The 23,842-nt window shown below is 39.5% G+C and overlaps 1 protein-coding gene across 6 annotated transcripts in view; it reads right to left on the bottom strand.

Moving 5' to 3' along the window:
• Positions 1-23,842, bottom strand: part of Stac (SH3 and cysteine rich domain) — a 150,017-nt gene that overhangs the window by 36,212 nt on the left and 89,963 nt on the right. For 4 of the 6 annotated variants that reach the window (XM_074074153.1, XM_074074150.1, XM_074074152.1 and 1 more), the window contains exons 3-8: positions 22,211-22,311; positions 20,663-20,744; positions 19,537-19,652; positions 12,578-12,659; positions 2,265-2,386; positions 918-1,006 (exon numbers count right to left, since the gene is read on the bottom strand). In XM_074074153.1, the coding sequence (XP_073930254.1) occupies positions 918-1,006; positions 2,265-2,386; positions 12,578-12,659; positions 19,537-19,652; positions 20,663-20,744; positions 22,211-22,311 (592 nt within the window). The remainder of the gene's footprint in view (positions 1-917; positions 1,007-2,264; positions 2,387-12,577; positions 12,660-19,536; positions 19,653-20,662; positions 20,745-22,210; positions 22,312-23,842) is intronic. The other 2 variants (XM_074074154.1, XM_074074151.1) reach the window with 1 other exon arrangement.

Below are 23,842 nucleotides of genomic sequence, written 5' to 3'. Positions count from 1 at the left end.
GCATTCAGAAAAATAGAGACTATTTCACCAGTGCTCAAGCAACTAAGTAGTTTTCAGTGCTAATTTATCTTCATTCTTTTTGGGAGAGGGAAGAATGACTCCCAGGGCTCTCCTGCTTTAGAATGGGAAAATGCAGAAGCCTTCTCTTGAGATTGACTTGGGGTCATGAATGGAAGGAACAAAGGTACCATATGACAAAAAGTGCAATAACTCCATTATTACACAGGTGTGTCTCTGATGCCCAGGCACTGGGTTTGTGCTATTTTCATTCAGCCTCACAAATCCCTTATAAGGAGGAGTCATTATTAACTTTTTATAAATAAGAAAATCAGAGTAATGAGATGTTTATCAATGGGTTAAGCTCACACAAGAAGTGGGCTGTAAACCATGGACTGATTCTAGCTCAGCCAGTGCTGAAACCACTTGCCAAGAGAAAGGTTCAGATTTCGTCAGAGTCACAAAACTCACTTTTTACTTTAAAGTGTTTCAGTTATCATGAAGTACATGGGTCCCAATTGACTGATAGCTTTAGTTTGATTCTTTCATCAGTGTACATTTTATGATTCTCTATTATACTCTACTGATGCCAAGCACATTTAATGTTTAACCTTAACGAAAACTCCTATTAGCAGTTCTTGTACTAAAGCAGTGCTTCCTGAAGTGTGGTCCTCAGACCAGCAGCATTGGTGAAACCTGTGGACTAGTTAGAAATGCAAGTGTGTGAGTGTTACCTGGCCTGCTGAATCAGATGCTCTGGGGACAAGATCCAGCAATTCCTGTGTCAGCCTGAGGTCAGTGGATGCTAACATTTCAGAATCACTGCTCTAAAGCACACATGGAATTATTCCCTCACATGGAAATACAGTGCCTTTAAGATTTTCTTCTGTTCATTTTTTTTCTGTAAAAAGTATTTTTACCTCATTTCCAAGTCTTCATTCTCCTGTGGTACAAATTTGTACAAGGCAACGTAGGTGTTCATCTGTAATGGGTCTTTGGAAAAAGGTCCCTAAAAGAGAAAATAAAAGGAAGATGAGAGAAGGAAGGAGAAAGAAATTGAGAGAAAGAAAATAGGAAATGGAGAAGTTACTGTAATGTAATGTCACTGTATGGGTCTTAGGTGTTAAAATACCAAGCCCTTATTAATGATTTTTTCTCAATCTTAGGTTTATTTTTCATTTCTTAACTGAGTTAAATTTCATTACAAACCATTTGAAAACAATTATTTGGAACTCATTGTGCAAAATATTGCAATTTTCTTCAAAGAATTTTTTCTTTGATATAATTGTTCATGAAAAAAATGTCACAGGTTTGGCCCCAGGAATGGGAAAATTCTCTCTGAAGAAAGAGGAACATGTGAACAGTAAGTAGTGAACAACGCTCGCTTCCTAAAACTGACTTTTTGTTAGTAGCTGGAAGTTGGTATCTCACGTATTCAAGGGCATTAGGCTCATTCACCCGGCAGTTAGCTGAAGTTTCCTCATGTTGAGGAAAAAGGTAAAGATTTTGGCATCAGACTGAGAGAGTTCATGACAGGCATCACCATCTACTGATTACAAAACTTTGCAACAGTGATAATAAAGCTACTGATTTTGATAGTTTACTGTGTCCAGACAGTGTTGTATTACTTGTATTAACATAACTGAACTTCACAGCAACCCTGCTAGGCAGATTTTATTATAGTCCCCAATTTACAGACTGTAAGTCTTGTGTCATATAAATATTAGCTATCATTACTAACAAAATAAGTTTCAATGGTATAGAAATATACATATTTTAAAATACTCAAGTTAAAAGATATAATATGTAATATATAATTGCATAATCATTTGAATATATAACATAATAAATACAATATATGTATATAAAACATAAAAGTGGTACACAACAACTATATGTATTCTTTTTTAACCTATGAGTCAATCTGCTATTTAAAACTTAGGTACCTTATAGTCTATTATTCCATTATAACTATATGCATCTATATATGAATATATAGATGTAAAGCATAACAAATATATGCCTGAATGCTATATAGTCATAATATATTGTAATTCTACAACTTACACAGTCTATAGTATATATCAACTTTCATGTAACATACATGGCTGAAAAAAGGTACACAATGCAATACTTATCCTTTTTACCTTTTATGCACTGCAACATTTCTGTTCATTCCATACTATTGTACATTATTCTATTTTATTCTCTAAAAATGCTGGCCTGGGACCCACTAAATAGATTTAATGACCCGCTTGGATGGTGACCTGTAGTTTGGTCTGAGGACTCCAGTCTGATCTGTGCTCTGTGACTTCCAGAGATACCTGGTGGTTTGTGTTCTTTGCTTGGTCTCTGAAGTCATCACTGCCATTTTCTGGATATGTAAACACTGGGGAGAAAAAAGAAAACAGGCACTTTGTGAATCCAGACATCATGCTTAAAAACACAAATGAAGGAGACCACTTGATTCTGTGACCTGTGATCTCTACTTTGCAGCTCAATGCTTTTCCCTCATCATTAGAGACCCTGCTTTCACGTCCGTTCCCTACCTTCCCATACAGCATCCTGCACCACTATCTCTGCACTCCCATGACCTCCTATACCCCTGGCCAGCACTTATCCCTGGCATCGCTGGGCAACCGTGTATTCAAAACTTGGTGTCATCTGGCAGTGTTCTCAGGAGCACAAACATGTACTCTATCCTTGTCAAATGCACTGAATCCCTTGTTAATGGGATGGCAGTGAGGTTTAGTCTGACTTAGTTGCCTTTGAACTACTATCAATGTATTGATATTTACATTCAATATCTTTGTTGGAGTTCCTTAATGGTATCTATACTGTTTTGCATATTAAAGCTTTAGTTTTGAACTCCAAGATATGCCCCTGATCTCTTACTTTCAAAGCGCTGAGGCTATTATTATTCTTGTTAGTAGTTTACTCTTAGAATACTCTTCTTTTGCATTTATGTAGTCACATTGAAGGAGATCTTTGTTAGAGAACATGCCTTCTCCCAATGAGCAGTTTTCACTCTCCACAAATACAGCTGTGGGAGGTCCCTGATGGGCTTTGTGAGTTTGATTAGCCACAGCCTTATCACTCTCAACAGATGTATCTTCCTTAAATGACAACATGGCAAATATTTCCAAATTTATACAATAGAGTTGTGATGTCTAGATTTATCTACCATTTAAATGACTTGGCATTTAAAAGTAACACATTGTTTCTTTATTTTTCCCTTCTAGTTATCAGAAAAGTATCAGCAGAGGGATGGATGCCACTATGGAAATTGACATGTTTCAGAACAAAAGCCCACATGAAAGTACTGAAGCTTATTAAATATGTGTTTTACTCAGTTTATGGTTGCAGAGTTTATGATGCTATTCCATTTCTCAGAGGAGGCCCATCTGCAGTTATTGATGGAGTTCTGGTTTATAGTAACTGGAAGGTAAGGCCCAATTCCATGGGTCATGTCTGCCTCAGTATTTGGCCATTTGGGCAACCATTTGGTGTTGCCCAGATTAACAAGGATAGAGACCAAACACACCCATTTTTGGTGTTGTATCATTTTCTGTAATCCTGGTGTAAACACTTTATTCTATAAACATAAAACTGCATTCTTCTGCTGGGATTCTATTGAGGAAGTCTTTGCCTATACCTATTAGTTCCAGAGTGTTTCCTGCTCCTTCCTGTAGTGACTTCAGAATTTCAGGTCTGATATTTAGGTCCTTGTTCCATTTTGAGTTGATACTAGTTCAGGGTGATAGACATGGATCTAGTTTCAGTTTCTTGCAGACGAGTAACCACTTTTCCCAGCCCAGCAACTAAGAGAAAAGATGGACAAATGGGACTTCGTAAAATCAAAAAGCTTCTGCACAACAAAAGAAATAGTCTCTAAACTGAAGAGACCACCCACAGAGTGGGAGAAAATATTTGCCAGCTATATATCAGACAAGGGACGGATAACCAGAATATATAGGGAATTTAAGAAACTAAACTCTCCTAAAATCAATGAACCAATTAAGAAATGGGCAACTGAACTAAACATAACTTTCTCAAAAAAAGAAATTCAAATGGCTAAAAAACACGTGAAAAAATGCTCACCATCTCTAGCAATAAAGGAAATGCAAATCAAAACCACACTAAGATTCCACCTCACCCCTGTTAGAATTGCTATCATCAAAAACACCACCAACAACATGTGTTGGCAAGGATGTGGGGAAAAAGGAACCCTGGTATACTGCTGGTGGGAATGCAAGCTGGTACAACCACTCTGGAAAAAAATTTGGAGGCGTCTTAAAAATCTAAACATAAACCTGCTATATGATCCTGCAATCCCACTCCTGGGGATATACCCAAAGGAATGCGACACAGTTTACTCCAGAGGCTTCTGCACATCCATGTTTATTGCAGCACTATTGACAATAGCCAAGACATGGAAACAGCCAAGATGCCCCACTACTGATGAATGGATCAAGAAAATGTGGTACTTGTACACAATGGAATTTTACTCAGCCATGAAGAAGAATGAAATCTTATCATTTGCAGGTAAATGGATGGAACTGGAGAACATCATTCTGAGCGAGATTAGCCAGGCTCAGAAGACCAAAAATTGTATTTTCTCCCTCATATGTGGACTTTAGATCTAGGGCAAATGCAGCAATGTGGTTGGACTTGGATCACATGACAAGGGGAGAGCACATATGGGAGATATAGGAATAGGTAGAAAACCCAAACCATGAAAGCGTTTGACGTCCCCACTCCAGAGGAACTAATATAGAAACCTTAAAGGGACAGAGGTTAACATGAGAAGGGGATCAGGAACCAGTGTAAACTGTTGGTGGGAATGTAAACTAGTACAACCACTCTGGAAAAAAATTTGGAGGCTACTTAAAAAGCTAGACATTGATCTACCATTTGATCCAGCAATACCACTCTTGGGGATATACCCAAAAGACTGTGACACAGGTTACTCCAGAGGCACCTGCACACCCATGTTTATTGCAGCACTATTCACAATAGCCAAGTTATAGAAACAGCCAAGATGCCCCAGCACTGACGAATGGATTAAGAAAATGTGGTATCTATACACAATGGAATTCTATACAGCCATGAAGAAGAACGAAATGTTATCATTCACTAGTAAATGGATGGAATTGGAGAACATCATTCTGAGTGAGGTTAGCCTGGCCCAAAAGACCAAAAATCGTATGTTCTCCCTCATATGTGGACATTAGATCAAGGGCAAACACAACAATGGGATTGGACTTTGAGCACATGATAAAAGCGAGAGCACACAAGGGAGGCGTGAGCATAGGTAAGACACCTAAACAATTAGCTAGCATTTGTTGTCTTTAATGCAGAGAAACTAAAGCAGATACCTTAAAAGCAACTGAGGACAATGGGAAAAGGGACCAGGAACTAGAGAAAAGGTTAGATCAAAAAGAATTAACCTAGAAGGTAACACACACACACAGGAAATTAATGTGAGTCAATGCCCTGTATAGCTATCCTTATCTCAACAGCAAAAACCCTTGTTCCTTCCTATTATTGCTTATACTCTCTCTACAACAAAATTAGAAATAAGGGCAAAATAGTTTCTGCTGGGTATTGGGGGGGGAGAGGGAGGGGGCAGAGTGGGTGGTAAGGGAGGGGGTAGGGGCAGGGGGGAGAAATGACCCAAGCCTTGTATGCACAATGAATAAAAAAAAAAAAAGGAACCAGTGTAAAGATCAGTTAGAGATGAATCAACATGGGTTGTAACACATGTGTACATGAAATCAATGCTAGGAATATTTCTGTATAGCTGTCCTTAACTGGCAAAAATGCTTTGTCTTCTTTATTATGCTTATGTCTTTTCTTCAACAAAATTAGAGATAAGGGCAGAACAGGTTCTGCCATTTGGTTCAAAATGTGTAGCATTTTTTGTGAACTATGCTGAAAATTGTTTAAAATGACTTTAAATGTGTTTTCAGATGTATGGTTGCAAGAAGAACTGGAAGGGTGCAGCATGATTTTTTTTTTTTAATGCAGTCCTCCAACCTATTTCTCAGACTTTGATTTGAGGAAAGAGGAGAAAAGTAAGGTAACTATTTTACTAAACTATATCAATTCTTTTATAGAAAATAATTTGGTTGCTTATTTCACCTATGGAGATGTTCAAAGAGTATGTCCATTATGCAGGAATAATTTCTTTTGTTACAGAAGCAAAACGAATCTTTCACTACATCCTAAAAGGCTTTCTTGTTTTCCTTTTCTATGCTCTTTCTATTTTACCTTGCAAACTTGTGAATCCCATGTCCACCACTGTCTCCTGAGATGATTATTTGGCTTTCCTTTTGTAACATGGTAATATGGCAAGTTACATTACTGAATTATCTGATATTAACCTAAATTTGGGAACCCAAAATAAGTCCAATTTGGTTATATGTAATATCCTTTAAATCCCAGTAGTTAAGCCTACTGGGATTTTGTTTCAGATTTTTAAGAGGGACACCAGCCAGTGATTTTCCCTTCTCCAGCCTTGTTTGGTTTTACAGTCAGTATTAAAACAGCCTCATAAACCAAGTTAGAGAATGTAGTCACCCTCTTCCTGCTGCTTTGTTTCTCTGAAAGAGCTTATGCAATCTGGAGATTTTCTATTCTTTAAATGTTTGGTAGAATTTACCTATAAAGTTGTCTGGGCTTGGTATTTTTACAGTGCAAAATTTTAAATCTTGATTTGGTTTCTATAAGGATTAGAAACAAATCAAATTTTGTATTTCTACTTCTTCAAGTCAGGCTTTAGTCATTGATATCTTTTGGGTGTCAACCCATTTAGAAAAGGTTTTAAGAGTTTATCAGCTTGGATTTTGTGATGACATTCTTTTCTTTTACATCTCTGTTGTTTTTGTTTCATCTTTTTCTTCTAAAAATGTTAGATAGTCTAAATTTATTATTTTAAAAGAACTGCTCAGGATTTATTGATCTGTCTTTGTTTACAATTTAACAACATTTGCTCTTACCTTTATTATTATTGCCTCTGTCGTTTTGTGGGGTTATTGTGTTTTGTTTTTGGATTTTTAAGTGTGGTGCTTAGATGATTCCTTTTCAGGCTTTCTTACTTTTCAATAAAACAATTCTAAAGGTAAATACCTTAATCATGACTTTAATGCTATTCTACAAGTTAGGACATACAATGTTTAGATTATTACTTAGTTTGAAATATATTACAATTTTCATTATGAATTCATTTTTTAAAAGTGTGCTTTATTTTACCAAATTATTGGTTTTCCTAGTTATCTTCTTTTTCCTTTTGATCCTTTGGATTGAACCCAGCACATTGCACATGTGAGGCAAGTGTTCTACCTCTGTGCTATTCTCCCAAACCCTTTGTCATCTTACAAGTATTTATTTCTACCTTATTTTGACTTTGGATAGAAAGATGTGTTCTATACGATGCTAATACTTTGAAATTTATGAAGCTTGTTTTATGGCCTAGTAGGTATTGAATTTTTATAATTATTCCATGTGTTCTTAAAAAGAATGTGAGTCCTCCACTTGTCAAATGCAGTACACTTTTAAATCAATTAGATTGTGAAATGTGTCACCTAATCATCTATATCAACACTGAATCTTTTTGTCTTTCTTTGCTCTTCATTTCTTCTTTTGTCTCAGGCTTTTTGTTGAGGTTGCTTTATTTATGATTCTGGGTTGAGTGACTTTACAGCATATTGAATATAATTTTCCTATTGTTTAGTATCTATTGCTATTTCTAAGAAGCTGTTCAGATAATTTCCATTCCTTTGTACATAATTTGTCTTTCAGCCTGCGTTTAATGCTTTTTTTTGTCTTTGAAATCCTTCAATTTCACTAAGACATGTTTAGGTATAGATTTCTGAATTTGAGGAATGGTGTCTCTAATCAGTTCTGGACCATTCTCAGCCACTAGGTTCTTGAATATTTTCTCACTCCCATTCTTTCTGTATGTACTTCACTTAGATGTATGCTGGACTTTCTTACTTATCTTTTTTTTCTGATTCCACTGCTTTGTGCCTGCATATGCTATACTTTCGTTTAATCTACATTTCAGGGTGCTTATTCTTTCCTCAGTTATGTCTAATATGCTATTTAATTCATAAATCATATTTCTACTTTAAAATTATCTAGTTCTATTTTGTTTTTCTTCACATTTTCAAATTTGAAAGTGTCTTGTTCCTTTGTTACATTTTCCAGTCTATTTGAAAATATTTTGAGCATATAAAACAATATAGTTATATTTTTTGATAATTTTATCATATATAGTTTCTGAGAGTCTGATCATAAAATTAGGTATTATAGCTAACTCCCACTCCTGGTGGCACATTTTCATGTTTGGTGAATTTCAATTATTAGCTCATGTTCTTTGAAAGTTCGCAATGGGGAGTTTTGATGTCTGAATTTGAATTTTCTTCTTGCAGAGGAGGATTGCATTTGCCTCTGCTAAACGAATGATGATCATATCACATTTCATTTTTTAAACTAAACAAAAATTTCTTATTATTTTACTTTGTTCATACAGGTATGATAAATTGAGTTTCAGACCCTAAACCCAAGTAAGAAGACTCCCTCCCTCCTTTCCTTCCTTCCTTCCTTCTTTTCTTTGCTTCCTTTCTCCCTCTTCTCCCTCATCTAAACCATCACCTCCACATTCCCCAGGTTTTGTCCTCATTGCTCATTCATAGGACCTATTATTACTCAGGTTGAGGCTCTAGGACTATATGGAGTAAACACTGATTTTTCTGGTAGTTCAACCTGCATTAAATAGAAATTTTTCCCAACAGTTTTAGGAATGCTAATTTGGGAAAAATTTCACTGAGCACCCAGCCCTCCAAATTGTTGGAATGGGAATCTTCTGTGCTTTTAAAGAGATCTTTACCTGTGCTAGATGCTAGGTTTGTGTGCAGAAAACATCCTAAATAGTTGCATCTGCAATTTAGGAATTGTCCACTGGAGGGTAACAAGAATTAGGGGCATTACCCAGTTGACACATTAAATATCTGTTTCTTTCTTTCTTTTTTTTTTTTTAATGACTACTTAAAATTTGAAATAGAAAGTCAATGTGTGCTAAAGGCAAGAATAAATTTCCAAATCTGAGCTTGTCTTTTTCTTTTTCTGGGCACAATTTCTTTGCTTAAGTGCAAAATAAGCTGATATTGGGTTTGTAATAGCCTCAAGGGCGCATGATCAGCCCAGTCGTTTTATGAAGAAACTTTTCAGAAATTTGTGTTTCTGTGCCCTGTTTCTCTTCTAGGAAAGCTGTGATCACAAAAGGTCACACTGAAATACAATTATTGAGGGCAGTCAGTATTATTTGGCATTTTGCAACCTGGATTTTGCTCCTCCCTTTGCTTATTATTTTGTTATGAGTGATGTTTCTAACAGTTACGACAAAGGTGAAGAGCAACAATTTTCCCCATCTATGTCTATGATGTATCCAGGAATAGTACTGAAAACAACTGGAAACACTCAGACCTGCCTGAGATAATTTATAAGAGAGAAACAGAGACTGAGTCTTAGCAGTAAAGAAATTAGCATGAATTATACCCTCTTCTAAGGCGGATGTAGCATAATTCATAAAGAAATCTGACATAATGTCTGACCGGAAGAAATAACCTGTGTGTTCGGTAGGTATGTTTTTAGGGCATAAATAAAACATGTAATAACCAGAACTGGCTGTAACTAGGATCCCAGACACTGCTGCTGAAAAGCCAAATTCTCTTTGCCATGACTGACCCTTAGGAAACTGGATCACATGAGCAAGGCGTTTTCTCAAACTATAGGATGGGTATTAAAATCAATCAAAGAAAAATATTTTGAAGCAAACTGCTGCATAACTAATCCCTATAACTTCTAAGGGTACATTGCAAAGAGTGCTATTGCTGATCAAAGGAATTATTAATAGTACTCCAAAGCTTTTTGGAACTTTATAGCTTGCAAAATTCTTTCAACAGATCTCTCTCTCTCTCTCAGAAAGGCCTTTCTGTGTAGCCCTGGCTGGTCTCAATCTTGCAGTCCTTTCTTAGCTTCCCAAATGCACTACCACACCAAGTTCAAACAGATCTCTTTTAATAAAATTGTACCTTAACATAGAAGAGACAGAAAATGATCAACTTTGTGTCTTTTAGTGTATTACACTGTGCCTTAGTTTCCTTATCTATATGGTATGTGGTGTGTGTGTGTGTGTGTGTGTGTGTGTGTGTGTGTGTGTGTATCTGTTGAAGGGGAGGGAGTTAGATCAAATAACTTCTACTTCTCAAACTTTAATGACTATACAATCACAAATTTATATGCAGATTCTGACTCAAGAGGTCTAGATGACCTGAAGTTCTGCATTTCTAACAGGCTCCCAAGTGAGGCCTTCTCTGCTGGTTCATTGGTCACATTTGGAGTAGTGAATCCCTAAGAAGTATCTCTCACCTTATGAGGACTTTGTCAATAGCAACCATTCTTCATACAAATGATTCCTAAGTATAGCTTTTCACTTTAGAAAATCCTATTAAGACTACCTTTTTAAAGAAGAAATTTCCAAGGTAAAGGGAGGTTTTAACTACTAAAGCGAGCAATGGACATCTATGGAGCTAGACCAGGATGGCTGAGGCAGAGTTAAACAGTGGGCATTTGATGGGCATATTTCTGAGAAGTTGCAGAGGGATTTGCTGACATATTAGATATGAGGTACGAGAGGAAAGGGTCTTCAGGGTTGACACCAAAGACTTTGGCCTTGTCAACTGGTTGAGTGGATTTCCTATTTACTGAGAAAAGACAAGTTGTAGGAAAGGTTTATTTGGATTGGGGGAGGGCTGTGAAAGATAAAGAGAAAAGCTGTGCCATATTCAGAGGTCCATAACCTGTAAGCTACAGGCACCTGGAGGCAGTGAAGAAGCCTAATGCTGGAGAGGGTATGAATAGTATTTACATCTGTTACCTCATTCAAAGATCACAGAAACCCTATGGTTTCGTGTCATTACTGTTTTTATTTTAGAGATGGGGAGCCTGAGATGGAGGGATGCTAGTTAGGTACCTCAAGGTCACTACTAAGTAAAGCCCAGCATCTTGTCTCCAGAGCAGGAGTGCACCTAGAATGAGATGTCCAGTGCAATTAGTGCAGAGGAGGCCATCAGCCATGTTGTTGAGAGGGTGTTGACAGAAGGACAATGGCAGAGCTCAGATTTGGGACTGAATGGCTGACCAGATTTGGAGCATGATTGCGCAAGTCTGAGATATATATTAGTTTCTGGTTTGTTAATTTTTCAGATATTAGACTCTGGAGTTACTGACCATTTTCAGTTGGTGGACCTGTATGTCAAACAGACTTGGGTTAGGATGGCCCTGCAGTGTTACTCTGCACTGTGAACTTTCCCTGGAAGATACCCTCTAATGTGTCTCTGTAATGGTACTGCTAAGTGCTCAGGTTAATGTTTGCACTGATCTAAAAGCACAGTTTTGCATGTGATGCTAAAGAATCCTTACCTTAGCAGTGAGCATTAGCAAATGTGTGCGGGCTTGGCCTGGGGTCATGGTGAACATCGATGCTTATTTAGAAAAGAGGGTCATGAGGCCAGCTAAGCACATGGTGCCTTGTGGGACACACACAGCCCAATCCTAACTAGAGAATTCCTGGAGTAAAGGAAGTGGAAGCCAGACTTCCTAAGACAACTTCAGTAAAGGGGTCTATGTGGCACTGATGGTAAGACTTCTGCCTTCAGGCTGGAAAAGGTAAAGGACTACTCAAATGGAAAGTCTATTCAAAGCAGCCTGTCTCAGGCTTGCGTGCAGGGACTGGAGCCTAGAAGGATGATGTCTGTCCTGGAGTGATGATGTCTTCCATGAGGATGCATTTGCTCAGCACAAGTCAGAGCCTACATCCTTGCTATTTTGTGAGCAAATGAGGACAGGTTTTGTGACTGATGAACTTTTGCTAGAGACAGTAACTGCTTCATAAATGCCATATAGGCCTGGCTGTGTATCTTCATTTTCTGGCTCAAGAGGTTACTACCTCTTTATTAACATTAGCAAGCAATACTATATAGTTAGCATTTAATAAATGTTTTAGAAATTATTGTGACAAGAGTTTAGCTTTTAGAAGATCTAATAATATTAATAAAGAATATCTGGATGGATAATGCACATTGGTTTTTAGAGTGTAGTTGTTTCTGTCAGGGAAGGAGCTAAGTGTGAGGATCATTTTCCCCGGGATGTCACCACTCTTCACCTGGTTTCAGATGTCTCAGGTATAGTAGACCTCTGTGTGGTAGGGTTTCTAATCTAGTCTAGGTCAGTGGAGGAAATAACAAATTCACAACATGGCCTGGAAGTGACTCTTAAACTTCAGTATGATCAAGTCTGTAAGATCTGAGAACATGGGAGACAGAAGTCAAGGAAATGTTGAGTTGGTTCACCAAATCACCTAGAAAATATGCCCAGTTTCCTTCCAAAATATTGGTCTCTTGTCCATATGTCATTCACAAGCTAGAAGAGAAAGATAGGGGACTGGAAGTAGATGCAGCCTGTCTGCCAACCCTGATGTGTGCTCACATTCTTGATGGGCAGTCCCCTTGCTCACCACTGCTGCTGCTGCGCTTCCTCAGGTCGGACCCATCTCCTAGTGTATCGGCTTCTTCAGGAACCTCCACAAGGTCTGAAGTCTTGAAGAAAAGAGGAAATAGCATGGAATGAGCAATGGTTTTGATATTAGTAAAAGAGCTAAAGTGGAATTTGCATGACACTTATGAATCCAGTTATTGTTGCATTGTCTCTTTGACTGACTTCAGAGACTCTGTGTCCTCTCTTGGCACTGTGCCTCCCGTAGGGTGTCGGTGGAGGCTCAAACTTGGCTATGATAGTGTGTGTTGGTTGAACACTTTGATGCACAGGCCACAATCAGGCTTCTTCCCAGGAACAGAACAGAGATAAGTCAGTATTCCTGTCCATGTCCTGTTGTTTAAAAAAAAATTTCAATGAAACTATAGCTCCTTCTGTAGGTGAGTAAAATCTTAATCATAGGGCATAGGATGCCCTAATGAGGGGTGCACTATAAGTTAAATGCTGTTTATGTTACTGCAAAAATCAATTTTTTGTAATATTCATTCTGTTTTTTAAAAAGGAGAAGTCATAATCATTCTTCTACTTAGGTTGCATACAGAAATAACAAGGACAAGAACAACAATAGTGGCAGGAGTTACTTTACATAACTAATGATTCTTTACCATGCACTATTTTTAAGTTCTTCATGTATATCATTTTATTTATTCCCTGCAATAGGTTGATATAGATCCATTTGTTAGATAGGAAATGTTAAGAGTCAGTTTATCCAAAGCCCAGAGAGAATCACTGAGCTTACTCGAGGTCTCATAGCAATGAAGTAGTGGAGTGGTGTAGTGAACTGTGTATTGCCCCCAGAGCTCCTGATCCAAAGCCCAGTGCTTCAACCCATGGTGAACTGGCTCCATGGGCTGGCGAGAGCCTTCAGGCTCATCTTTGGTAGCAAGGAATTGATCATGGTAGTATTTACACCATGGAAATTGGCAAATATAACAAGTCAGGTCCTAACTCCAAGTTGGTGCTTAAACATTTACCAGCACTTCACTGACTGCTTCTCTCAAAGGTCTCTGTCCTCCTGGCTTCTTCCTCTTCAGAGAGGAATTTAAGAGCCTCTCAGGCAGGTCACACTTTACAGAACCATTTATATGTTATCAAAGAGGAACAAGTTTACCTTCTTGCTCTACTAGTCAGCCCTCAGGTATTGAGCAGCACCCTCCAAAACTGATTTTTGTTATAGCTTGTGTTTAAGCAATTTAGGCATTTTTACTTTCTTGACAAATCAGAAAGCAAAGAGAAATAAACAACACTGGGCCTCTGAGTCACTTGACACTGCTCCCTTTGACGCTCATGATTTTTGTACAAAAGTTCTTCTGAAGAGAATTTCATTTATTTTATTTTAATATTATGAAATTTAAGATTATTTATAAACTAGCCAACTAACTCCCAGAATGGTTTTTTTCTTTTGAAATTTGGTTTCTGCTGGCCTCCCCAAAGTCATCAAGCCTTTATATTTTAGAACATTTGAAAGCATATTAAAAAAAACATAACAATTTGCAAACAGTCAGGCAGTTAACTTCTCAAAAATGTTAAACAAATGCCTCTACAGCCCCTGGAAGAAAATAAACCCATGGATCAAACTTTGCTGTGTGGGAATATGTTAGCTTTAGGACACAACAGTGCTAAAAAATGGCAAGGGGCTGAAGTTCATTATCACCTGACCCTGCAGGAAGGAAGGAAAATCGTTTTAAAATACCAATCAATTGTGTCTGTGTTCTTTATTGAGGCAAGTCAGACTTTAGGGAAAGAGTGAAGTGACAGATATTTAGGTACAATTTTATTTGTCTTTGTCTCCCTGCAGCTGTCAGCACACTGCAAAACCCCAAGAAATATTTTATTGACCAAACCAGTACTAATGTAATTGGACAGTGATGGATGGCATCTGATTGACATTCAGAAGCTATGAATTTTGTCCCTAAAGTTGTACTCTTGGGTCCAGTTGTTGCTAGACAAAAGCTATTTTAGAGATGAAAGCAAACTTCAATTGTCTCTTGGATGGTCTTGCTGCTTCTTAGCATCAGTCAAAAAGGTAGAGACTGAAGTGTCCATTGCCTTCTATGGAATGTGCCTGAGATGTCTCTTTGTCATAAGTTCTGTGAAGCAGTCTTTCATTGTGTCATCTCAGGGTGGTGGTGGGGACTCCTCTCTGCCCTTGCTTCTCTGGGGTGACTTTCCATTTGCCATTCTACCAATGTTGGCCTCATACAAGCATGGGAGATGCTTGTGCTGGAGTGGAATGAGGATATATTTATTGGCTCTCACTAGAGATGGGAGAGAATGCAGGTCAAAGTGGCTTCTGCTCTGGTCACTTTTATTTTGTGCTTTTCTTTTGGTTTTCTGGAAGGTAATCCTGACTTGTAAGTAGGGAGGGCTGCAGGCTGCAATCCAGCTCTCCTGGTTTAGGGGAAGCAAATTCACAGGCAGCCATGGCTCTTCTTACTCCCTAAGAAAGATATACCATGGTTTGTGGGGTTAGGGAAATGGTTAGAGTTCTGCAGGCTCTGTTCCAAACTTGACATTTACAGTGACCCAGCAAGCTGTTCACACACAAAGAGAGCAAAAGCCAGTATGAGCAAGGAAGGGAGGATATGAGAAAAAGAGAGGGGAGATGGCAGGGGCTGATTTCCTTGAAAGCAAACTTAAGTCCTTAATTTAACTCAGTAATTGTCAAATTTTAATGTGCATTAGAATCACTTGGAAGGTTCGTTTCTGGTTCTGTAGGACTGAGTGGGACCCATATTTGCATTTCTAACAAGTTTCCCAGGGACACTGATCCTGCCCAGCAGTGATCACTAGGCCATTCACTAAGAACCAGTGACTTAATTCATTGCCAGCTTTAGGTTTTTCTTAGAAGTTTAGGGTTTGATGAAAGTGTTCATTCACCATGTATTTAGGGAGAATCTACCATGGGCCAACACTGTATAGATCAGTGGTTCTCAAATTTTGGTGGTGTTGGAATTACCTGAAAGCTGGTACAATTCAGAGTCCCAGGGTAGTTGAAGTGGGACAGAACCTGGGCTTCTTCATTGTTGTGAAGTTCTCCAGTGAATTCTGATAGCCACCAAAATTTGAGAATTGCTGCTTTAAGATAGTGGAAATAGAATGTGAAAAGAATCCTTGCATTTAAGAAGGATTTGCATTATTGTTGCATTTAGGCTTAGTCTATTCAAGGAGAGGACTTGAGAAGAGAGAAAAAATAAACAAAAAGGTCATGGATTAATGAACTGGTTGTTATGGGAAACCAGGGAAGAGGTGTCCATTCATATCAGGATAGCAGAGGGATGCTATCTGCAGAGAGCCAGAGATACAGTGTAGGGAACTGCACAGAGCCTGGCTTTCCAGAAAACTACAAACTGCTGGAACTTAAGGTGTGAAAAAAGAAGCACTGTGTGGACCCCTGTGGATTCTGAGGTCAGTCTCAAGAGTCCCTTGTTCATTCTTCCTCATTCTTCAAGTATTTTTCAAGTGCTCGCTGTGTGCCAGGCAATGTCAAGTCCTGGCATAATGATATAAATAAGGAAGAGGCCCTGACATGTAGCTACTTGTGTCTAGTTCAGGAAGTAGAAGTGGACGTAAAAGTGGATGGTTACAGTGCAGCCACGTGTATCCTATGAGGAAGAGACTCTTGAAGCAACTTGTCGTGACGGGGAGACAGGGGACTCTTCATGGCTTGTGTAAAAATCAAGCTATGTCTTAAGGAATTTCAGCTGCAGGGAGGCAATATATTCTACGACACAGAGATGCCAAGATCTTTCAGTTTAAGGGAGGTGGCTTTGTAGGATAGTGATAAGCCTTGCAGTCCTTGTGTAAGGAGTTTGAGTATTGTCCTCCCAGTGTAAGTGACTCAAAAGTGTCTTGATTAGAAAAGTTGCACGAAGTCTTTAAGGAATGTTAAATGTTGAGATACTGTTAAAAGTAGACTTAAAAGGAAGAGAGTAGTGCAAATATTCCTTTATAATAATCTGGTAGAGATGACGTGGCTTAAACTTCCAGCACTGATGACAGAGAGGAGTTTTGCATTTAAAACCCAATTGCCACTGAGGCCTGAATGTGGCTTAGATGTTTTCATTTTGCAGGATCTGCAGGACTGGTCTGGAGCTTGGGCAAGAAGTTTAAGACTAGAAGTAGCTAAGGGAATCAGTTTAGGAATGATGTCTGGGAAGTGGAATGTACAAAAGATCAACCAAGAAGAACATATAGGACAAGAAAACTCAGCAAAAGCAGACCCTTAGGAATTCTTCAACTGACAGAGTGACCAGAGGACACTCCGGCAGATAGGGTAGCAGAAGAATAGAATGGAACCTTGAGTGGGAGTGGAGTTTCCAATAGAAACTGAGAATAGGTCCTGTGGAAGGGTGGCTCTTTTCAGATCATATATTTGCCTTGTTAATGTATCACACCCTTGTTCAGCTTTATAATTGAGGTTCAAAGAAAATTGTACCAAGGAACTGAATATCTAATGAAAATAAAGTGGCAACTTCCATTTATTGAGTGTGAATTATGTCAGGCCATGTATATCATTATATAATATACACCTTATGGGTCTATGATTATTATATATGTTATTATAGTCTCACTCATGTAGCCATAACATGTTTGAAAACACTGATGTGATATGTCACTTAACAACAGAGATATGTTCTGAAAAATGGATTATTAGGTGCCTTTGTCATTGTATAAACATCATAGAGTGGACTTATACAAATCCAGGTGGTGTAGACTACTGCATACTTAAGCTCTATAGTACAACGTATTGCTCCTAGGCTACAAACCTGTTCAGAATGATCCTGTCCTAAATACTGCAGGCAACTGTAACACAATGATAAGCACTTGTGTTCCAAAACAGAAAAAAGGTACAGTAGAAATACTAGGTGATAGGAATTTTTCAGCTCTGTTTCTAATCTTATAACTTCATATACATATCTGTCTTTCTATCTATATCTATCTATCTGTCTACCTATCTGAAGCCCCCTATAGCCTCATCCTATATATATAAACCTCATATATGTACTCTGTGATTGATTGAAACATTGTTACATGATGCATGACTGTAATATAAATCCTACCCATACATATTTTGTGTTTTAAATAACAACTAACACCATTTCTATCATTCTTTTAGAAAATGAATTGACATTATCTTTTGAACTAGCCAATGATAATGACTGTCATTCTGGGGAGATCATCAAGATTCAGGTACCTTAACATGTTACAAATTGTATCCCACTTCTTTGAGGACACATCTACTGAAGCTAAATATTTTCCATTTTACTATGAAAATCCTTTAGCACTCATTATACTTATTATACTATCCTTAACGTATATTATGCTGTTATTTTAAATAAAATAGGGTAAGACAGATAAAAGTATATCTTTAAGAAATGTGAAACAATGTTACCATTATCATCTTTCTTCTCTATTGGTTTGGTATTCAGAAATAATTTTTGAATTTAGGTATAGAACCATGTCCTCTTCTGTGTCCCCTACAGTGCTAATAAATGTAGGCTCTCTGTTCATGTTTGCTGAGGAGAGGAAAGAACTAATTGACATCAATTTTATGCACTTTCCGGGGAAAAGAGTGAAAACCAGTTTTGGTTGTTCCTTCTTAAAAGTCAGTGGAATGCCTGAAGAACGTATCTTTTAGAAAGTTTAAAGATGGCTTCTAGGATAACCTTATAACATCAGTCAAAGGACCTACAAACCTACCTACTCACATACCTGACCTACATCCCTACTCACCTCCTTGTGCCTCATCCTATCTTATGGACTGACCTGCACCCAGTGAAAAAGGTGTTCCAACTCAGCCCTGAGAATCCTCCCTGAGGCCTCCTTCCTCCCACAATCCCTCCAATATTATAATGCTGAGAGAACCCAGTGGCGTAGACCATTTGGAAGCTTATCTGGGTCTTGCCCCAAAGTCCCCACTCCAGCAGAGGCTGTGACAATGAAACCAGCAACTGGATGAAGGCAATGTTAAGTGACAGCATGAACTGGAAAGTCCTCACCTCTCTGCAGGAGTTTATGGCATTTTGGAGTATTTGTAGAAATTCTAAATGGGAAGCCAGAGAGAAGATGCTAACAAGTCACACAATCAGTTTAGATCAGATCAAATTTAGGAGAGGTTGGTGTGGTGGCTCAGGTCTATAATCTTAGCTACTCAGGAGATTAGGAGGATGGCAGTTCTTGGTCAGCCATGGGAAAAAACTTAGCAGGACTCTATCTCAATCAATAAAAGCTGGGCATGCTCCTGTCAGCTCAGCCATGCAGGGAGCAAAAGTAGAAGGAGGATCCAGTGCAGGCTGGCCTGGGCACAAATACAAAACCTTAGTCAAAAAAATAATTAAAGCAAAAAGTGCTGGAGTGTGTCTTGAATGGTAGAGTACCTTCCTAGCAAGTGCATGGCCCTGGGTTCAAACCCAAGTACTGCCAAAAGGGTGAGTGCTCCTTAGAGAGGGGTCCCACTGAGTCACAGGACAAAGGTGAAATTAAGGGGTGTGTCTTGTCTTAGAAAGGACTGAGAAAATATGAGAATTAATTGCATCTTTTTATTGGGAAGCAGCTAGAAGAAGAGCTGGAAACAGCCAGGACTTCCCTTGCTTTTTCCCTTTATTGAGCCAAGTATTTCTTATGTGTTGACTGATGTACTATCTAGTACTGGTGGGAGGGTGAAAGGGAGCACATGCATGGGAAGAGTCATGAACGACGGTGGTCTTTGAGCAGGAAAGCAAAACATTTCCTGGTTGTTATCAGTAGAATATTGGCCTTGGTGGCCCAAAGCACTTTGGGTTTTCCTTTTGAGGTTGCCTGACTCTGAAAAGACCAGCCCTCAGGATGCTTTTAGGCAGAACACCTCACACTGCAGTACCTAAGCACAGCCTGGCTCTATACACCATGGGGGAACTGAGGGAGAAACAGGATAATTACAGAGGTTCTATGAGGCGAGTCAGAGCCACTGCCAGAGCTGCCCTTCTTCGTTCTCTGGGCCAGGGAAGTGCCGAAGCGGAGAGTCTCGTAGACAGGGTCCACCTTATTGCCACAAGCTGTAACAGAAGAAAAGGCTTATCTCAGAGAACCTGGACAATAAACCACCTTATCTCTTGCGTTAACAGCACCTGAGCAGTGGGTTCTGTGCAGCAGACCCACCTGGTCCTGGAGATGGTCTGGCTCTACTCATTGACATGGCCCCACACAAATCTGTCAGTACTGTGCCCAGAATGTCCACTCTGGCCCCAAACTCTTCCTGAGTGATTGATTTTTCTCTTTCATTATCCATCCCCAGAGCTCCAACTTCCAGGTTCTTCCCAGGGACCAATTTTGTTTCCTCTAGTGGAGGTTCTGCTCACCAAAGTATGAAGTCTTGAGATACAAAGTTTGTACTAGGATGTAAGTATTTTCAAAAGAATATCAAATACCAGTTTGCCTGAATTTCTAATCAAAAACTTCCTCACTTATAAATGTTTAGTTTAAAACCTGTCCCACAAAAAACAGCAAAAATAGATGAAAAGACTTGCAGAGATAGGAACAAAAAGTAGAGACAAATTGAAAGATATTGTAAAACGAATCAGCAATATCCATAGGGCATTTTGGCATCTTCATTAAAGAAAAACTGATATTCACTGACTTCTTACTCAGCATTGGATTTTATTTTTGTCACAATTACAAAAAGTAGTGATTGCTCTTCTCATTTTATAGGCTCTGGCAGGTCAAGTTATTTGGTCACAGACACAGCTGGTCAGTGGGGTAGCTGGGTGCTGCACCAGGGATGTGGGATACCGCACTCCATGCTTTTCCACTGCCTTGCTGCTGGCCAGGGCTGTGTATAAACAGTCTTAGGGACTTGGGCATTTCTCAGTCTTCATTAGGGAGAGGATGAAAATTTCTGGAGAATTTGGTCTACTTTATGTTTCTCTTCTAGCAAAATAATTTTAACCCAAATAGCCACCAAACAACTACACTAAAATACTCACTGCTTTTGAAGCCCTTGGAGGACAGTGGCCATTGTTGCCTTTGCTGCTAAAAACCCAGCTCAACCAATCAATATCCAACTCACCTATGGGCATAACTTCTTTAATGCATCCAAATTGTTCATGAATGAGCAAAGGGGAGCTGTAGTAACGCCGAAAACCCTTTGGCTGGAGAGAGAATGAGAAAGAGAGGGGCTTAATTGTCACCAAAGAGATGGAGAAAGCCATGTGAGAACTCTAAAAATGAGAGCAGGTGGTTTCTCCCTTTAAGATGCTGTTTTATTCTCTTAAGTCTTTAATTCGCCACTGATGGATGTGTGTGAGGGATGGGGAGGAATATATGGGAATGAGCGAGTTATGCTGTATCCAGAAAGCAAGCCTCTGGCCCTGGTCTTGTCTGTCCTATTTCCCATCCTCTCTCTGTGCATTGCAGCCTCCACTCTGTGCAGGACCTTCATTATCTCCCAGGACACAAATAGACTGCTTACAGTTTACTATTGTGGTGTAATAAGATCATAAAAGGCCTGGGCATGGAAAATCAGGCCTCAGGACAGGCATAAAGTCCCCTGTATATCTGCACAGTATCACTTGGCATCATTTACTTTGTTTTCTGGATTCTGTCCAAATCTCTGGATTTGTTCATGGATTCACCCATGGTCTTTTCCTTGGCTTGTGGGACCCATGGAAACGGTGGAGGGGAGCAGGCATGGCAGGGATTAAAGAGACAGGAACACTGCATATTGCAGTAAGTGGATAAACTTCCCAAGAACCTGGACTTACTGTACCCCAGTGTTGGAAGGAACTTAGTAGCCTGAGTCTTACTAGAATCCCAACGTTCCTTGCAAGTGGTGTCCTTTGTCTAAGCACCGTGAGAGATGAGAGAGTGAAGGTTAGAGAAGCACTCCCTAACCCTAGAGGTGGGTCTTTGAGGACATTGTCTCTAGTGTTAAGCCAAAAAATACAATACAATTCCTTTTCCATGTGATAAGTCTTACATTTTTTTTGAAGAAAGATATTATGTCCTATCTAATTGTTCTCTGGAATAGACATTCTTCCACAATTAGTTTGAAATACCCTCAAAAGTGCTTTTGGTTAATGTGTGGCAGCAGGACTGAAGCCCATACTCCTGAGGTGGTATTATTGGAATGTGCCAAGACTGTCTGGTCCTCCTTGGTTTGGTCAATATGGTTGTGTTACAGTGAGGCAGACTTTTATTATGTAGTGCACTTTGGTTGGGGTTAGCATCCTTGACATCCACTGAGTGATAGCACTAAATAACCAGTCACTTTATTTGCTGGGGGCAGAGGTGGTTCCAAATATGCATGAATTTCATTCTGAAAACCAAAACAGTGCCAGTACAAGGGACCTGCAGTGCTGAAACTGAGAAAGTCCCAACTAGAGAAGTAGCTTACCATTAAGGACCCAGACTGCTTTAACGTGGGTCATTTTTCTATGGAGTCAAAATAGCTCCTCTTCTGCTCTATCATTGTGCCACTGAGGAAGCCAAGAGGGTAAGCCAGTGATTCTGAGTGCTTTCAGGGCTGCAGAGAAGGGGTTGGAGGGAGTGAGCTCATTGGGGCAGGCAAGAGCTCCGGGCGGGGAGCTCTGGGTTGCCTCCTGGCATGAGCCCTTACCAGCTTGCCCATGCACCGCTGGGGTGTGAGGCCATCTGCGCACTTGTGGTGGATACTCATCTTACAGGCTCTGCAGCGCAGTCCGTGTTTAGCATTTGTTCCTGTCAGGCACATGGCAAATTTCGGTTAGGATGCAACCAGCCCTTTCCTAGTAACCAGTCTGAAATCACTGAAAAAGGTTATTCCTATAAGCAGATGATTATTTTCCTGGACTTTTTCCATGAAATTTTCAAAATAGAAAAAGATATTCTGGAAAATCTTTACCTCTCTTCCACATTTTTTACCTAAGGTATCATCAACTCTGCTTTCTCTCTATCTCTTTGCTATTCATGACTCCAGCAGCCTGAACTTTCTTTGTTCTCTTAATGCAAGATGGCAAAACCAAACTTCTTTATTGTTCATGTAAGTAACCCATTTCTGTTCTTCTGTGTCTTACAAAATTGTGAAGGTCCTAACATTTCACCCATTCTCACTTCCCCTCCTATCAGGGGTCTGACATCTTGGGCAAACAGATAAAGAAAGAGTGGTAGGGTGTGTGTGAGAGTGAGGCTCATGGTCTTCTTCAGTTGGGGGGAGGAGCCTCAATCAGACACCACTCCTGCCTGGGAAAGAGGAAGGGTAGATGTGATGAAACCATTGGTGCAGAATCACTTGGCTTCCTGGGCCAGGGTGCCATTGCAAGCTCAGAAGGAAGAAGGCAGTAAAGGAGAGAGGCGGCAGAGAGCCATCCTAGCAGCAGCAGTGCTGTACCAAGGACTCAAGCAGGAGCAATGGAGAAGGGGCAGGGAGGCCAGTTGGAGGGTGGGCTGTGGGAGCTTCTGAAAGGTGGCAGTACTACTGGGCACCTGCATTTATTGTTCAGAAGGTGTCAAATGACACTAAGGAGAGAACGCCCACAGGAGGAATAGAGAAAGGGAAACCTTAAAACTTGAATGTGGTGATGTGCTCACTGTAGAGGAGCAAATATAGTAATCTTAAACTGGCAGAGGCCACCATGGGAAGGTGACTGGGGAGTAGTGAAGAGGTCTAGTAGAGATGAACCAATGTGTGTTGCAATACACAAGTGCATGGAAGCAATGCTAAGGATGTCTCTGTATAGCTATCTTTATCTCAGACTAACAAAAACTCTATGTCTTTCTTACTATCTCTTATGTTTTCTCTTCAACAAATTCGGAGAACAAAAGGGCAGAACAGGTTCTGCGGGAAGCGGGGCGGAGGGGGTAGGGGAGGTGGCCCAAACAATGTATATACATGTGAGTAAATGTAAAAACGATAAAATTTAAAAATAATAAACAATAACAAAAACAAAAATGGAAGCATTTTAAAAAAAAGGTGGCATATGGAGGCTATAAGGTGTTAAAATGGGATGTTTTTTCTCTTGATTTAGTTCAGGATACTAGTTTGGCAGAATGGGGTGCAGTTTGCTCTGACATAACAAAGTGAGGTGGTAGGCTCTTGTGTAGGCCTCAAAGTGAGGTTCCAAAATAGATTATACTACTTTTAGCTGACTAAGAACCTCAAGCACACTAGAACAGAGAAGGGAAGGTGGGAGAGGGGAGAGAGGGACTCTCTGCACTTGTCTCATCCCCCTTCCTCTGCCATGATGAGAAGAGTGAAAGTGCCTTCTTGTCT

This window comes from Castor canadensis, chromosome 5 (assembly GCF_047511655.1).
Source record: "Castor canadensis chromosome 5, mCasCan1.hap1v2, whole genome shotgun sequence".
Lineage (NCBI taxonomy): Eukaryota > Metazoa > Chordata > Mammalia > Rodentia > Castoridae > Castor > Castor canadensis.
Note: the sequence above shows the minus strand (reverse complement) of the source record. Positions and strands in the feature narration are given on the sequence as shown.